Here is a 15,857-nt window from a genome sequence, read left to right as displayed (position 1 = left end):
TCACCAGCGACCAGATCTAGAAAGAAGACAAGGAGAGATCTGGACATAGAATTGGATCGGTTCATCGGGGATCTCCAACGGCTTGGCTCCAGCCTTCAGCAAACGGCGAACACCAAGGAGAGAGAGGAGAGAGAGAGACACAGGCGAGAGAGAACGAGAGAGGAGAAAAGAGAAACCTTGACGGCTAGGGTTTTCAGATCTCTCTGGAACTCCGCAAGGCTTCGCTCTGATTTCTAATGGGAGAGAAGAGAAGGAGGAGGCTCCTTTTTATAGGAAAAGAAGAGGAAACCTTAGGGTTTACTACACGGGCCAAAAAAGAAGGATAAAAGCTAATGGGCTTTGGTCTAAATCAAGTTAATAATCAAGAAAAACAAAACCATTCCGGTTTGGGAGAACCGGGATGTGACAACTCTACCCCACTTAACTGGGAATTCTCCCCGAATTCCAAACGGAGCAAGGGGGAAACTCAACCATTAAGTAAGAGATTAGGAACTTGTTCAATTTATATTGGTTTGAGTCGAGACTGCCCCTCTCGGTTAGGACTAGAGAGTCTTTCCTAGGCTCTGATACCACTTGTGACGTCCCGACCCAGCATAGCTGAAATGGTCGGCGATATCATGACATTTGTCTCCAGCCACAAGGCCGAAACAATGTGTCTTTAGGATCCCAGGACGTCTTTGACAAAAACCCACCAATATGAGTCGAACCTGAAATGAAGGAAAAAGGAGAGGTGAGCATTTCGACAAAAGCTCAGTGAGGGAAGCTCCAGGAGCCTCGAAATCAATCACCAACAATCATCACACAACATAGCATAAGCATCTAACTTTAACATTCAGTAAATCGAAAGCAATCAACAAGAAACGAGGATAAACCCCGGCGGTGCCAACAATGAGACCACGCAACCTAAATCGGTACTCGCGTTCCTCATGTTGTCGCGCGAGAACTTTCATGTTGCGTTGTCTCCACGACATCACGCTGTCTCACGCCTTCACGCAATCAAGTTACCGACATTGGTTCTCGCTTGATCCGCCACCATGTTCATACGTTCCACGTTGTCTCCACGACATCACGCTTCTACGTTACTTCATTTACAGGCACGCCGCATGCCCGCTTCGGCGATGAATCATGCCAACTCAAATGATTGCCACATAACCTAACAAGAAACGATGCAACGCCCGAGACATACATATATGTCATTCCACCACGTTACACCGGCACACATAGGCCTTAAAGCCTTTCTCCTACTCATTTACATCTCTCAATTATAAAGATATCATCCTCTTATAATAATAACCTCAATCAATACAATCATCACATTCAATTCTCAAACATTCAACCATATTTTAACAACCTTAACAATAGATCTATGTTTTCACACATCAAGCATCAAGATATTTATATATATCATATGTATAGTTATTTATATTAGTAGATCTATAGAAAGTAACAAATAAGGATGAATGATCAACCTAGACACTTCTACCATGATGAGATAATAATAGAAGGAGATAGAGATTGCAACAAGCCCTCACCTTGGCCTTAGATCTGAGAATGGAAAAGAGAGTAGAACCAGATCTGAAGCTTATTGCTTTCCACGAACCAGATCTACAACAAAAAGGATTGGTGCTACCACCAAAGAATCCGGGATGAGAGATCCAAGATAAAAGAGAACAAATAGATGGAGGAAACGAAAACTAGGGTTCCTTACCTCACCAGCGACCAGATCTAGAAAGAAGACAAGGAGAGATCTGGACATAGAATTGGATCGGTTCATCGGGGATCTCCAACGGCTTGGCTCCAGCCTTCAGCAAACGGCGAACACCAAGGAGAGAGAGAGAGACGCAGGCGAGAGAGAACGAGAAAGAAGAAAAGAGAAACCTTGACGGCTAGGGTTTTCAGATCTCTGTGGAACTCTGCAAGGCTTCGCTCTGATTTCTAATGGGAGAGAAGAGAATGAGAAGGCTCCTTTTTATAAGAAAAGAAGAGAAAACCTTCGGGTTTACTACACGGACCAGAAAAGAAGGATAAAAGCTAATGGACTTTGGTCTAAATCAAGTTAATAATCAAGAAAAACAAAACCATTCCGGTTTGGGAGAACCGGGATGTGACAAAATTGGAGACAACTCGACCAGCAAACTTTAATCAAATGGTCAAAACACACACAGTGAAATTCTACCACGCAACAGCATTTACAGATCAACATCATCTCAGCCACCAAACTTCAACCTAAAGAGTTGGCCTTTGCCCATCGAGCTTTATCATTCACCTAAAACACCATTGACCATGCCCATCTCCAAACATTTGATGAGGTACACGAAAGGGAAAGCCTTTCTCGTCTCCCTGCTACACCTAACAAGATGAATGAAACACTACAGAAGCTTAGCAAAGGAGCAGCTTCACCATCTTTCTTTCTTCAAGCTTCTTACTACCACAAAGTGAAGCCAATCAGATCTTATGCATATATGTCCCCATAGCTTGCTTCAATTTCAGAGCCAAACGCGATCACAAGGACCATTAAAATTTACTTGTAGAATAGAAACCCTCAGATTGATCAAAAACCAAAGACAAACAAGTAGTGTCTGTGTCCTGTGTGTTTGTGAAAATGCAGCTCATACTCACCATAATAATCAAAACTGGGGGAAATCTATAAAATCTACAGATGTTGGATTTAGAATCATTCATCATCATCAGCTATAGAAATGTTACATGTAACAAAGGGTTGATTTTAAATAAGAAATAGACAAACGAAACTCAGATCTGGTTCTTACAGTTAACAGATCTCAACACAACCTCTCTCTCTCTCTTTGTATCGTCATCATCATCTTCGTGGTAATAAAATCATCGTGCTCACTTTTTTTTTTCTTTTAATAAAAGAAAAAAAAATGCAAATCAAAGACGTAGATCGGTGCAGTGGAGATCGTCTGCGAATAAGTTAGCACCATCCAACGGCGGAAAATTAAGATCAAACATAAACGGCGCTTTCCGCCGCGAAGACGACGACGCTATATCGTCTCCGTCGTCGATCACCGACGACGACGAATCGCAGTCGCTGTGGCAATCTTCCGGAGCCACCGGCGGAGTCCGCGGATGATACCTCTTCGTCGCCTTCGCCGCCGGTCTCGGTCCGCTACACGATTTCACGGTGCTGCTCAAGCTGCTACTCGCCGGCCGGCTGATAACCTGCTGCTCCTGGAAGCTACCACCACCTCCGCCGTATAACCGGTGGTCCATAAACGGATCCATCTGGTTCTGATTCGGAGCAAGATTCCGATGATGATTCTGGTAATTGAGTGGCTGGAGAGGAGAGGAAGGAGAGCAGTCGATGGGGAAATTGGTCTTGGCCTTGGAGCCACGGAGGTTACGCGCGGCTGCATCGTAGGCGCGTGCAGCTTCCACGGCGGAGTCGAAGGTACCGAGCCAGACGCGCGATTTCTTCAAGGGGTCACGGATCTCGGCGGCGAAACGGCCCCAAGGTCTCTTCCTGACGCCTCTATACCTCGGCTCCTTCACGGATCCGTGAAGGGCGGTTGGAACTGCGGAAGAGCCTCTCCCTTTCCTCATGGTGAAGAAGAAGAAACCAGAAGTAATGTGATTTGAAGAAGAGAGATCTGTGTCTGAAGTTGGAGAAGAAAGAATGTTGTAATGAGGAAAGATGGTGGAACTAGGGTAGGAGTTGGAAATTTTTAAAAATAATAATTATTATTTATCATTTCTTTTAGAAAATTTACTCAAATAATATTTTTATTTAATTATTTATGGTTGGAATAGCTTTTTTCTTTCTCTACCTTCGCGCCCGTCCAACAAGACCGACCATATCGTTTCGCTTTATTTTTATTTATGGAGTATATCATTTTCCAAACTTTGATTCTTTTTTCCTTTTGCTTTAAACTTTTATTCGATATATTTATATTTTTATTTACAATGTTTAATTTTTTTGTTCTTCATTTTTCGATTTAAAAACAAAAATTTGAAAGTCTTTAAAAGAGTTCACAAGACAAGAGATATGTCTCGAAATGCGAAGAAAGCAAAAGAGGGCAAGCACTTGCGCCTTCTGTCCTGACCCCGACCATTATTATTAAATTAAACGCTTAAAAAGACCAAACTGTCCACATGTCATGACCAAAACACCCTCGTCTATTTTTTTGAATTTAAAATTATATAATATATAATAATAAACCTCTCGAAATTATTAAGTGAGAGAGGTCTTCCTTCTCCTTCCTTGGGAGACCCTACAAAGAAAACGAGACGCGCTTATCGTCATCATCGTCTCTCCCGTGTGAAAAGTAAATGCTGTTCGTCTAAATGCATTAATGCAGAAAACACACACATTTAAAAAAAAGAAAAATATAAAAGTTGCTCACCTTGATGATCATAATAGCCTACTGAGTGATTTGATGAGTAGTTTAAGGTTCTTTCTTGTGGCTTCATCGCCTGTGAATCCTAGAATATCTGAGCTTATGCTCTACAATGAAACAATCAAAAACCATGTTAAACATGTCTTTAACTTGTTCAGAGCTCTTACTTTTGTTGTCTAGCAAAGTTACCTCGACGTTCTTCAAAGTGTAAACCAGAGTGTAGATTGACTTCTGTATTAGTTCTGTATTCTCAGGTGTCAAAATCGATGAATGAACCTTTCTGCAATGTAACAAAAATAAAAGGTCAAGAAGATTTACATTCTCACAGTCCTCTACCATATTATCTAATCACAGAGTTTATTTCTAAGTAAGCATTAGTGTATGTAAACGAGCTTTGACATATATATATATATATATATATGTGGCCCTAGTACTGCTTTAATATTGCCACAGACAAGTTTCCAATCCATACATTAACTGATAGAAGCAGCACACTTTGGTTTCAGAAGATAAGAACATGCAAAAACGATCATCAACTAATGCAGATTGTAAAAACAATAGATCAAATCGGACACTTCATCTGATATGGTGCACGTGAAGGCTATAAACTGGGATGCAATTCAAACTTGACACTTGCACTGTGAACTTCCTCAGAAAGACTATCTAAAGTGTGGCTCTAAGGATTTACAGTCAATAATGCCAAGATTATTACTAATAGTACCTAAAGCCTAATTTTGGTCACTAAGAGTAAGATCCATTACCTCATATCATCAGAAGCTTGGGTCAGGCTTCGAGTCAAACCCTCAACTTCCTTGAGCAAGCCGCTATCACGGAACTCAGACAGCAAAGGTTGAGCATCTTCAGCCATGGCTTGAATCTGTGACATCACTACATCAAAACCCAACGGTCACGCATGAGAAATACATTATATATATTTTTTATAATAAACTCTTCTCAATCTAAACGATTCACCAAAACAAACTCATATCACCTTTTTGAGCAACGGCTTTGCATCTTCAATAACCGACACAGCTCTCTCAGCAAGAGAAAACGCATTGGCAACACCAATCTCCTCCACATCACGCCCCATACGAGTGAATATCCCAACTAGTTCATCTAAACTCACTCCTTGCTCTCCCTTTATCTTCTCCTTATCACATACAATCAGACCTTCTTTGCCGCACTCTTGATGCAGAGGCCCTACCGAAGGTTCCGGTATCGGATCCTTCGGCGTAATGTCGATCATGGTCTCCATTAGAAGACCAGACTGATTCACCTCAACCAGTGAGTTCCGAGGGATAATAATCTTATCATCTTCAATCTCAGCAACAGCTTCAATGTTCTTCAAGGACGGATTAACACGGATAACCGAACCAACGGTCACACCACGGATCCTAACCGGTGTTCCCGTGCAAATGCCAGAGGCTTGACTAAGCTCAAACACGGTCTGATACTTCCTGAACTTGGCACGCATTTGAAACCCTCTTAACCAAGCCCAGCTAAGAGCAAGAAGAGTAGCTCCGGAGACAAGAAACAAACCAACCCCACCTTCCCAAACACTTCTCTTACCAAACCCAAAATCACTCAGAGGTTTCAAAGTCTGTCTCCATATACTCCTCGGCACATCCAAAACAACCGTGAGAGGGCTCTTCCCTTCTGGTTGACTGGAAGGGGATGCAGCTCTGACCACTAGACGCCTAGTTCTAGGTTTCGGTGGGAGGTTAGGAAGCCCATTGGGAGAAACTCGAGGGCAGACGATCATGGAAGACGATGACATTACAGGGCTCCCAATCATCTTTTTATGTAGTAGAGTTGCAATCTCTCCGAGCTGCAGCTGGTAAGAACATGTGAATTGCGTGAGACTTCTACTTTAATCAATTGAATTACAAGTCGAAATTAGGGTTTCTTGAGAGAGATTAGATAGAGATAGATACCTGCGCTCGAAGTTTAATTACCGAACTAGTTGTCCTGAATCTGAGATTGACGTCAATGACTTTGCTGATGATCCCCCATGTGTTTATTTGTTATTTCTTTATTAATAAAAAAACAATAATTTAATTAACTAATTCCGAACTGTAAAGGGAGGGGTATTTACGTAATAATTTAAAAGTATACAGTGAAACTGAACTAAAACTCTTTTTTATCTTCGCCCTTTGGAGGAGCGTTAAGACACAAAAGTGTTTGCTTTTGACCGTAAATGGTGGAAGAAAGCTCAGAATCAATTTTATTCATAAAGTTCAACAAAAAGACTCTTCCTCATATGAATTGATTAATGTAATCTCAAAGACCAACAAAACAACTGCTTTGACCATATTATGTTCTTTTGAGTAACATCAAGATCACAATCTTGAGATTCTGTTTATTAAAGGGTGACCATCCATCACCAACCAACAAGCAGTAGCTTCAGAAGAGCCATTCTAATGAACAAACCGTTCTTCGCTTGTCTGAAGTAAGCAGCTCTTGGATCAGCGTCCACATCCGCAGTGATCTACGCATATATAGAATTACACAGAGTGAGGATTTGTGTCAGGAAAAAAAGAAGAGGTTAGTTAGATATAAACTCACTTCATCTAATCTCGGTAAAGGATGCATGATAACAGCATCTTTCTGCATCACTCCTAACAGCGCCTTGTCTACGATATACTTCCCACGAGCCGCCTCGTAAAGGTCAAGCCTTTCTCCAAATCGCTCTCTCTGGATCCGGGTTTGATACACTACGTCACACTTCGATGCTACTTCCATCAAATCGGAGCTTTCTTCCCATTCCACCCCGTTTAATGTCAAATAGTCCTTTATATCATCCTAACCATTACCAATAAAAACATTTAAGCAACACAAACCAAATAATGTTTTCTTCAAGTTTAGTGACACTAACCTTCATCTTAACAATTTCAGGAGAAACCAAGTAAATCTTCACGTCTTTAAATTTGGCAAGCAGGTATGCAAGGGACCTGACTGTTCTTCCGTTGGCAAGATCTCCAACTAAGGCTACACTGATGCCATCTAGTTTCCCAATTTCACTTTGGATTGTATACACGTCCAAGAGAGCCTTCTCAACAGCAACAAAACCAATATGTTTGTTCAGGATAACTAAAAAACACTAAAGGTCATGATGAACACAAGCACACCTGAGTAGGATGCTCTCCAGGACCATCACCTGCATTAATGACAGGTATATTGGCAGTAGCTGCAGCTTTTTTAGCAGCGCCGCTTTCGAAATGTCGCATCACAATTATATCTGAATAACCCTCCACCGTTCTTATGGTATCTGAAAAAAGTGTCCCACACAAATTCAATCTAAACATAATCAAACATGTTGGATACTTTAGCTGAGAAGATGACATACCTTCTAGTGTTTCCCCTTTAGCAGCAGACGAGAACTCTCTAGCGTTCTCGGTGGTTAAGACTTCCCCTCCCAAACGTTTCATGGCGGATTCGAAGGAGAGCCTGGTGCGAGTGGAAGGCTCGTAAAAGAGAGTAGCCATTAGATAGCCCTTGAGTATTTCACTCTGAGAAGAGCTCTTTTCTATCTTCTCCATTTCTCGTGCAACGTCGAAGATGGCACTTAGCATCTCCCTATCAAACTGTTGTCCTTCGATCACATCACTGAGTTGAAACTCCTTCCCAGCTGTAAAGGCTTCCCTCGTCTCAACTTGCATAGCATGACACCTGATTCCTTGGACCGGAGCAATACTTTTCTTGGGATTTGCAGTCAAACAAAGCTTTGAGCTTTCGAAAGGATTCGAGAAATGATTGCTTGGGAGCGCATTGCTGCAGCCTAAAGCTTTAGGAGAAACCAAGCTCCCGCAAAGTGTGGCTGAAGTAAATGATGATGTGATAGACATTTCGTTCGAGGGATGTGCTTAGATACAACAACCTCAAGAACAGAACCTGCAAAGATTACATTGGTTTACTTATCTTACACATCACTTTACAGAAACTCCAAAAAAAAACAAAACAATAACAAAAACAGCCAAGTGCTTTTACAGTTGTGTCCGTATGATGTGTCTAAGAAACCAAACATGATCCAGTCCTGAATGCAAGTGTATAAAGAAAATATATTTTCTTTCACGGGTAGACTCAAAAACCTTCATTAATCTATTTAAAGTAGCGATAATCTTGATTAAGATGATAATGACTGTGCTTTCTCTTATCATAAACTTGCACAGACCTTAAGGATCGTTTAGAGCAGTGAGGTAGAGAGATGGTCAATCTGTAACGCCGGGAGAGAAATTACAGCTTCTTAAGTCAGAGAACTGACGACGGGAAACGCAGCGGCGGCCGGAGGAGGAGCTAGGGCTGATGAATTCGAGACGTTTTTTTTTAAGAATAGCGGAGGGAAAGAAGAAAAATAAAGCTTTTTCTTTTTGTTTCTGTTAATGGGCTTTATTAGGCCCAATACGTTTGCTTTTCTCCTTCATGTGAAGCCCAACTAGATTTATTATATTTCATATTTACAATCTGACAACACAAAAATGGAGAAATGTTGTGTACTAATTCGGAAATTTACATCAAAATCCTAACCAACCCCTAAAGAATATACAAACATGGTCTGATCATCTCCCGGGAAAATATTAAATTAAACCTCCGGTATGCTGTGCAGAACCGGTGTCCATAACCGGTGATGGTTGCCTTCTTCAGTTTTACGATCAGAACCGGTCAGGTCATGGACGTTGACTTGATTCAGTAGATCCTGGAGTTGCTTCTTCGTGAGCCTGATCTTTATCTCATGATGAGATGATTTACTGTCTTGCGTGACAATTACTGTTTTACTAGCCTTAATGGATGTCGTCTTGGAGCTATGATGATGATGATCTTGTTCTTCTTCATGTTCTGTGATGAAATCATCATCCCAATCTTCACCAGACCAGTGCGTTTCTGACTCATGCCTTAGACAATTCCCCATTCTTTCTTTTTCGTTTCTTTGGAGGTAAAGTGTCTGGTTTACAGATGATGATGGTTTTATATAAAACGTAGGTAGAAAGGTGGTGGGATATTAAAATCATTAAAAGGAGATAAAGATTAGATCAAATACCACGTCAGATTTTATAGTACTTTTATCCTACGTGGACATGTGTTTGTTGAACTCATCGTCACCAGCTTTTGCCATTTTTTTTTTCTTTTTCGGCGCTTCGTTCCACGTGTCTTTCTCGGCTAGTCAGCTCGGCTTGGATATATTTGCTGGTTTTTGTTTTCCAGTGTGCCGGTGAAAATGCAGTGCCAACCGAGCCCATGAATAAAGGAAGAAAGAAGAACTGAATGCCTAACGTGACATCTAAAGATAACAGAAATAACACGAAAAGTTTGTATAGGACATGACTAAAGAGAAACATGTATAGAGAATAAATAATGACAAGTACTCCATTTTCATTATCCAATCCTCCATTTTTCATTATTGCAGGAAAATTATTTGTTTATGAACAAAATTTCATGTTGTCCGTTTCTTAATGTTAAATTTAGTCATAATATATAATTTCATTTTGTCAGTTTCTTAATGTTAAATTTAGTCATAATATATAATTTCCATCTAATTTTAGTAAACCACTAGCACTACTACTTAATTTATAAAACGTATTTTAAAAAATATATCATTTTTTTAGAAATATAGATGGAGCCGAGTTAAGAGGAAGCCGAATGAAGTGAAGTGTGAACACGGCACTTGGGGAGGGATCTTCAAAGTGTGAACGCAACCAAAGGGAACAGAATCTCTGAGGCCAAAGATGCTCACCCCACATTTTCAATTACTCGATTAAGCCATATGAGTAAACGCACCCACGTCTCCCACCTTTAACTTCCCACCCATGGTTTTTCTATTACCTTTAATAATTCGGTTTACATAAGATTTCCTGCTTTATATTACTATTCAACTCCTGTTCTACATTAATCAGTACTATTATTTGTTTTACCAAAGACGATCCTTACAATTCAGACTAATCACAAGTTTTGTATATTATTCGTGGGAACATATCAACTTTCACAGACCAACCGATCCTAGCATCAGTTACCCTACAAATAAATACATATTCAAACGTAACTCAACAACTAATATACCATAATTATTATTTCTTGAAAGTCAAAATCTCGAAGTTGGTGTTATGGAGAATAGGAAAGACTCTATATTTGGGTGAAATCTGTATTACTCTGGATAGATTACAAAGTGAAGATTTACAATGCTTTATATAACTTGACAGAACAATCTAGATGGATCAGAAGCAAATCTTATCCCTGAACCTTAATTAGTTGTATGTGGTGAGTCATCAGTCAAGGTTTGAATGAAATCAAATCTGTTTCGTAGAGGGAGAGTTCTCTCTTTTGTCAAGGCATAGCCGTTGAGCTTTGTCTCCTTGTGTTAAGAGTGTGACCCTTCAGCTCTCATAGTTCCATTTGGGCTATCCTGGCTGAGGTCCATTGCACTATCACTCACATCCCCCCCTCAAACTCGTCATGGGTGGAACAATCAAGTCGAGTTTGCTTCTCAGTTCAAGGAAGGCACGTCGAGGAAGAGACTTTGTAAAGGTGTCAGCAAAGATATGTTGTGTCTCGATGTATCCAAAATCCACTTGTTCTCTGATATAGTGAAAATCAGTGTCAAAGTGTTTGGAACGGTTGTGGAGAGTTGGATTTGTTGAGAGATAGACGGCAGATAAGTTATCGAAGTGCACCTTTGTAGGTTGATGTTGAGAAATGCCAAGGGCTCTTAGAAGATTTGAAATCCAGGTGAGTTCTCTAGCGGTGGATGACAGAGCTCTGTACTCTGCTTCTATAGAGGAGTGAGACATAGTCGGTTGACGCTTGACAGACCATGAAACAAGATTAGGACCAAGCAGCGTACAAAAGCCGGTTGTTGAGCGACGTGTCTCCTTACAACCCGCCCAGTCGCTGTCGCAGAAGGCAGAGAGAAGGAAAGTACTGTCCTTGCGTATTGCAAGACCCATCGTAATGGTGCATTTGATGTACCTTAGGATTCTCTTGAGCAGGCCAAAGTTAGAGATTGTTGGTGAGTGCATTCGTTAAGAGACAAAGTTGACAGAAAACTGAATATCTGGTCGTGTGATCGTTAAATATTGAAGCTTACCGGCGAGGCTGCGAAAATAGGTAGGTTCAGAAAACAACTCTGATTTGAGGTTCTCTAGACTTTGAGGTAAGGGTGTTGGCATAGCATTACAGTCTGACATTCCAGCTTGATGAAGAATATTAGACCCATAAGAGTTTTGATGCATAAACAAGCCTTCATGCGATGAGGCAATCTCTATGCCAAGAAAGTATCGAGGCTGTCCCAAGTCTTTCATGAGGAACCGGTTATGAAGAGCCTTCAGAAACTCATCAAGGAGAGCTGAGTTGCTTCCTATTAACAGAATGTCATCAACGTAGAGAAGAAGCACCAGAGTTTTACCAATATGATGATACACAAACATAGACGGGTCTGCTTTGCTGCTGGAGAAGCCAAAGTCAATCAAAAAGTTACTAAACGTGTCAAACCACGCTCTTGGAGCTTGTTTGAAACCATAGAGTGCTTTGGTAAGCCGACATACCTGATTAGGCTTCTCAGGATCAACAAAACCAGCTGGCTGATACATGTAGACTGGTTCTTGTAACTCGTCATGTAAAAACGCATTGGACACATCAAGTTTCTTGAGAGGCCAACTTTTAGCTACTGCAACCTCCAAAACAAGTCTGATGGTAGCTGTGCAAATGACCGGACTGAAGGTCTCCAAATAATCAAGGTTTTCTTCTTGATGACATCCTCTGACCACTAAACGAGATTTCCTTTTGTCTATTGTACCATCGGGGTTGAACTTAATCTTGAACACCCAGCGAGAGTCAAGAATGTTCATGTCCTCTGTTGGAGGAACTAGAGTCCATGTGTGGAGCATATGGTATGCGTTCCATTTCTTCACCAACTGAGGGACACCATCCTGGATGTTTCATAGCTTCAGTGATGTTTTTCGGTTCATGAGAGACAAACTTGGAGGCAAGCAGAACGTATCGAGTGTTGGGTCGTTGAATGCCTACTTTGAGACGTGTTATCATAAGATGTGAGTTGACCAACATTTGTATTATAGGTTGAGCTTGATCATTGTTGTCGTCTTGAGAGTCACTATTGGTGTCAGTATCATGATTGACGTCATGATCTTGATCAGGGGCTACAAGTTGTTGCTCTGTCTTGGGCATGGGAGTTGGTCTTGGAAAGAACTGAGGTGGTAGTGATGTGGGTGTGGAGGTGATAATCTAGACCATTGCCAAGCCTTGAGAAGAGGTGTCTGAGCCGTAGGTATCAGCATCTTAAACTTGTCTTTGTAAGGAAACAAATGCTCATCAAATATAACATGTCTTGAGATCTAGACCTTCCCTGTGGGAGGGTACAAGTAGTGGTACCCTTTATATTGACTGTTGTAACCAAGAAAGACACACTGAAGCGATCTTGGATCGAACTTATGTTGCACCACTGGTCTAAGGCATGGATAGCATGCGGAGCCAAATACGCAAAGGAAGATGTACTCGGGTGGTGTTGAGTAGAGAGCTTCATGAGGACTTTTGTTGTTGAGAACCGATGAAGGCAGCATATTGACTAAGAAGTTAGCTGTAAAAATGCCTCGACCCAGTAGACCAGAGGTGTGTGACTTTGAAACAGCATTGATAAACCAAGCTCAGTGAGATGTCGATGTTTTCTTTTTGCGGTACCGTTCTGTACAGGAGTATACGGACATGACAGGCGATGACTTATACCGCAAGCAGAGAGATGTTGCTTCACTTTCTGACTTGTGAACTCACCACCCCCATCGCTTTGGAATTGTTTGATGGTGATGTTTAGTTGATTCTCAACCAATTTTTGAAATGCAGTAAACACAGTGAAGAAATCAGACTTGTTGCACAGAGGATAGAACCAAGAGAATCTTGTGAAATCATCAACAAAAACTGCATAGTATTTGAAACCCTGATTCGATACAACTAGAGATGCCCCCCAAAGATCACAGTATATACGATCTAAGGGTTTACAAGTGACAGAATCTGAAGCTAAAAACTCTAATCTACTGTTCTTCCCCATCTGGCAAGGCTCACAAATGGAGGTATCTCTGCTCTTATTCACCATTATCTTCTTGCTGGATTGAAGTTGTTGTAGAACCTTGAAGCTTGCGTGACCCAACCTTTGATGCCATGTATCTTCACTTGCTGCACACTGTCGTGACCCAACCTTGAAGTAGTAGGCTTCAAACTCAGTGTTCTTCAACACACAAAGACCCTCATTGCGTGGTCCTTTGGCCACCACTTTCTGAGTGGGTAAATCAATAACACACACCTTTTTAGAGTCAAAGTACACACCACAGGGATAATCATCACAGAGCTTTGAAACAGAGCGTAAAGATTTTTGAATGTCAGGGCAGACTAACACTTCATTCATAGGGAGAGTACCTTTAGAAGAAGCGATGGTTGCAGAACCAACATGAGTTATCGAAAGGTACGTACCATCACCGACCAGAACCGTATCATTACCTTCATAAGTTGTGACATCTTGGAGACCATCTGTGTTGGAGGTGGCGTGGGTAGAGGCACCAGAGTCAGGGTACCATTCTCTTCCGTTGGAGTTAGAGATGCGTAGTGAGGCAAAAGCTTCAGCATTGTAGTTGTTATCAAAGCGGTTGTAGCACTTGATAGCTGTGTGTCCCACACAACCGCAAATCAGATAGACATGACGCTCTCCGGTGGACTGAGTGGGGCTCTGGTGTTGAGAGAAGCCACGACTGCGAGTGTTGTAGCTTCCTCTTCCTCGGTTCTGATTGAAATGCCCACGGCCTCTGTTGGTGGGGACATACTGAGGAGCTCATGTGTCATACCTTTCAGTGTTAAAGGCGAGGTGAGGGGTTACCGAAGTTGTGTGTTCAGAGGATTGAAGCTTGTTGGCAAACCCTTGAACCTCTGAAACGACGTCGTTGAAGGTCGGTGGTGGTAGCTTACTCAGGGAACTCTGTATCACTGTAGTTATCGGATCATATTCGCGACCCAAGCCGTTGAGAAACCCAAAGATCTTCATCGATTCATCTATCGGCTTTCCAATCGAGCTTAACGAGTCGCAGGTTGACTTGAAATCGCGACAGTAGACAGTAAAGGTCTTGTCATTCTTGGACAGAAGTTGGAGATCCCGACGAAGTGAGAACTCTCTAGCAACACTCCTCTTGTTGAAGTTTTCAGCAAGAGACAACCAGATCTGACGCGATGTATGGAGACTGCAAACGTGAGCGAGGACTTCCTTAGTTAGAGTGCCGAACATCCATGAGCAGACTAGCTGGTCCGTACAGAACCATGACCACGTACTGTGGGTTTTGAGCTTCAACTTCAGTATCACTGTTGACGACGACACAGGTCTGAGCCGGAGCTTCCACATCACCATTGATGAACCCAATGAGTTTTTGACTGGACAAGAGGGACTCAAATTGGGTTTTCCACAACAGATACTTGATGTCGTTCAACTTCAGCGTGACGCAACTGGAGACGTGAACAACATCAGGAAACTGGTACGGATCGGCCATTGTATTACCTGTTAAGGTTTACAGTGGCTCTGATACCATATGGAGAGTAGGAAAGACTCAAGATTTGAGTGAAAACTGTATTATTTTGGATAGATTACAAAGTGAGGATTTACAATGCTTTATACAACTTGACAAAACAATCTTGATGGAATAGAAGAAAATCTTATCCCTAAACCTTAGCTGCATGTGGTGAGTCATCAGTCAAGGCTTGAAGGGAATCAAATCTGTTTCGTAGAGGGAGAGTTTTCTCTTTTGTCAAGGCATAGCCATTGTGCTTTGTCTTGTTGTGTTGAGAGTGTAACCCTTCAGCTCTCATAGTTACATTTGGGCTATCCTGGCTGAGCCCCATTGCACTATCACTCATGGGTGTTGCATCGAACTTATCCCACTATACTACAACTTGCCTTTTCTGTAATATCGACTAAAACCTCGAAGTTGGTGCTACATCGAACTTATCCCACTACTGCAACTAGTTTCTTGTTTTTGTATTTGTATTGTCAATCCAGGACCGGCTTAGATAGGGAGACAGACGATGCGACCACCTTGGGCCTAATCCATTGTCCCCCTGTTTCTTAATAGATAAGAGCTCGTTTTATTAAAAGAAACACTACAAGAAAACACATACTTTACGAGGAAATTTAACAAGGAAAAACAATCCTCGTAAATTTACGTCGATTTTACGAGGAACTTACGTGGAAAACTAAAGTCATCGTTATTTCCTCGTAACGTAACGACAAAGGCGTTTCGTCGTAAAGTGGATGTAATTTGACGAGTATTTTACGAGGAAAAACTATTTCCTCGTAAATACGACGTAAACTTTGCGTGTTATTTACGAGGAAATCGTTTACGTGTATTTAGCGAGGAAAATTTGAATCCACCAACTTTTTAGGTGTTACACGTTTTTTTTTTGCCACCTAATTAATTTTCGACGTAAATTCATAGGAAAATTACAACTACCAGATTCGAAATTTCCTAT

The 15,857-nt window shown here is 41.4% G+C and overlaps 4 protein-coding genes and 1 long non-coding RNA gene across 7 annotated transcripts; 1 reads left to right on the top strand and 4 right to left on the bottom strand.

Annotated features, from left to right (window-relative positions):
• Positions 1-2,624: 2,624 nt before the first annotated feature.
• Positions 2,625-3,679, bottom strand: LOC106315051 (ethylene-responsive transcription factor 7-like). The gene has a single exon (XM_013752828.1). It carries the CDS (start codon positions 3,559-3,561, stop codon positions 2,890-2,892), a length of 672 nt encoding a protein of 223 aa, XP_013608282.1. The 5' UTR covers positions 3,562-3,679; the 3' UTR covers positions 2,625-2,889.
• A 466-nt stretch (positions 3,680-4,145) lies between these two features.
• LOC106315035 (protein TRIGALACTOSYLDIACYLGLYCEROL 2, chloroplastic-like) lies at positions 4,146-6,373 on the bottom strand. Of its 3 annotated transcripts, none has more exons than XM_013752817.1 (6): positions 6,290-6,373; positions 5,347-6,189; positions 5,117-5,232; positions 4,545-4,635; positions 4,362-4,462; positions 4,146-4,290 (listed from the first exon to the last, which is right to left on the bottom strand). In XM_013752817.1, exons 2-5 carry the CDS (start codon positions 6,148-6,150, stop codon positions 4,370-4,372), a joined length of 1,104 nt encoding a protein of 367 aa, XP_013608271.1. In that variant the 5' UTR covers positions 6,151-6,189; positions 6,290-6,373; the 3' UTR covers positions 4,146-4,290; positions 4,362-4,369. The 3 variants fall into 3 exon arrangements, 2 of the variants coding, with proteins under 2 accessions (XP_013608271.1, XP_013608265.1); XM_013752811.1 differs by having other exon boundaries at positions 4,146-4,229; XR_001264577.1 differs by lacking the exons at positions 4,146-4,290; positions 4,362-4,462 and having other exon boundaries at positions 5,117-5,243.
• Positions 6,374-6,561: 188 nt separating this feature from the next.
• LOC106307005 (aspartate carbamoyltransferase, chloroplastic-like) lies at positions 6,562-8,694 on the bottom strand. Its single transcript, XM_013743866.1, has 6 exons — positions 8,527-8,694; positions 7,702-8,246; positions 7,484-7,623; positions 7,231-7,404; positions 6,921-7,157; positions 6,562-6,843 (listed from the first exon to the last, which is right to left on the bottom strand). The coding sequence occupies exons 2-6, from the start codon at positions 8,198-8,200 to the stop codon at positions 6,736-6,738; spliced, it is 1,158 nt and encodes a 385-aa protein (XP_013599320.1). The 5' UTR covers positions 8,201-8,246; positions 8,527-8,694; the 3' UTR covers positions 6,562-6,735.
• LOC106307084 lies at positions 7,457-8,886 on the top strand. Its single transcript, XR_001263270.1, has 2 exons — positions 7,457-7,527; positions 8,525-8,886. It is a non-coding gene; the product is annotated as an uncharacterized LOC106307084 (long non-coding RNA).
• Positions 8,887-8,934: 48 nt separating this feature from the next.
• LOC106338075 lies at positions 8,935-9,261 on the bottom strand. The gene has a single exon (XM_013777135.1). It carries the CDS (start codon positions 9,259-9,261, stop codon positions 8,935-8,937), a length of 327 nt encoding a protein of 108 aa, XP_013632589.1.
• Between the last annotated feature and the right edge of the window lie 6,596 nt (positions 9,262-15,857).

This window comes from Brassica oleracea, chromosome C1 (assembly GCF_000695525.1).
Source record: "Brassica oleracea var. oleracea cultivar TO1000 chromosome C1, BOL, whole genome shotgun sequence".
In the NCBI taxonomy this organism is placed as follows: Eukaryota; Viridiplantae; Streptophyta; class Magnoliopsida; order Brassicales; family Brassicaceae; genus Brassica; species Brassica oleracea.
This window is presented reverse-complemented; position numbering and strand designations above follow the sequence as displayed.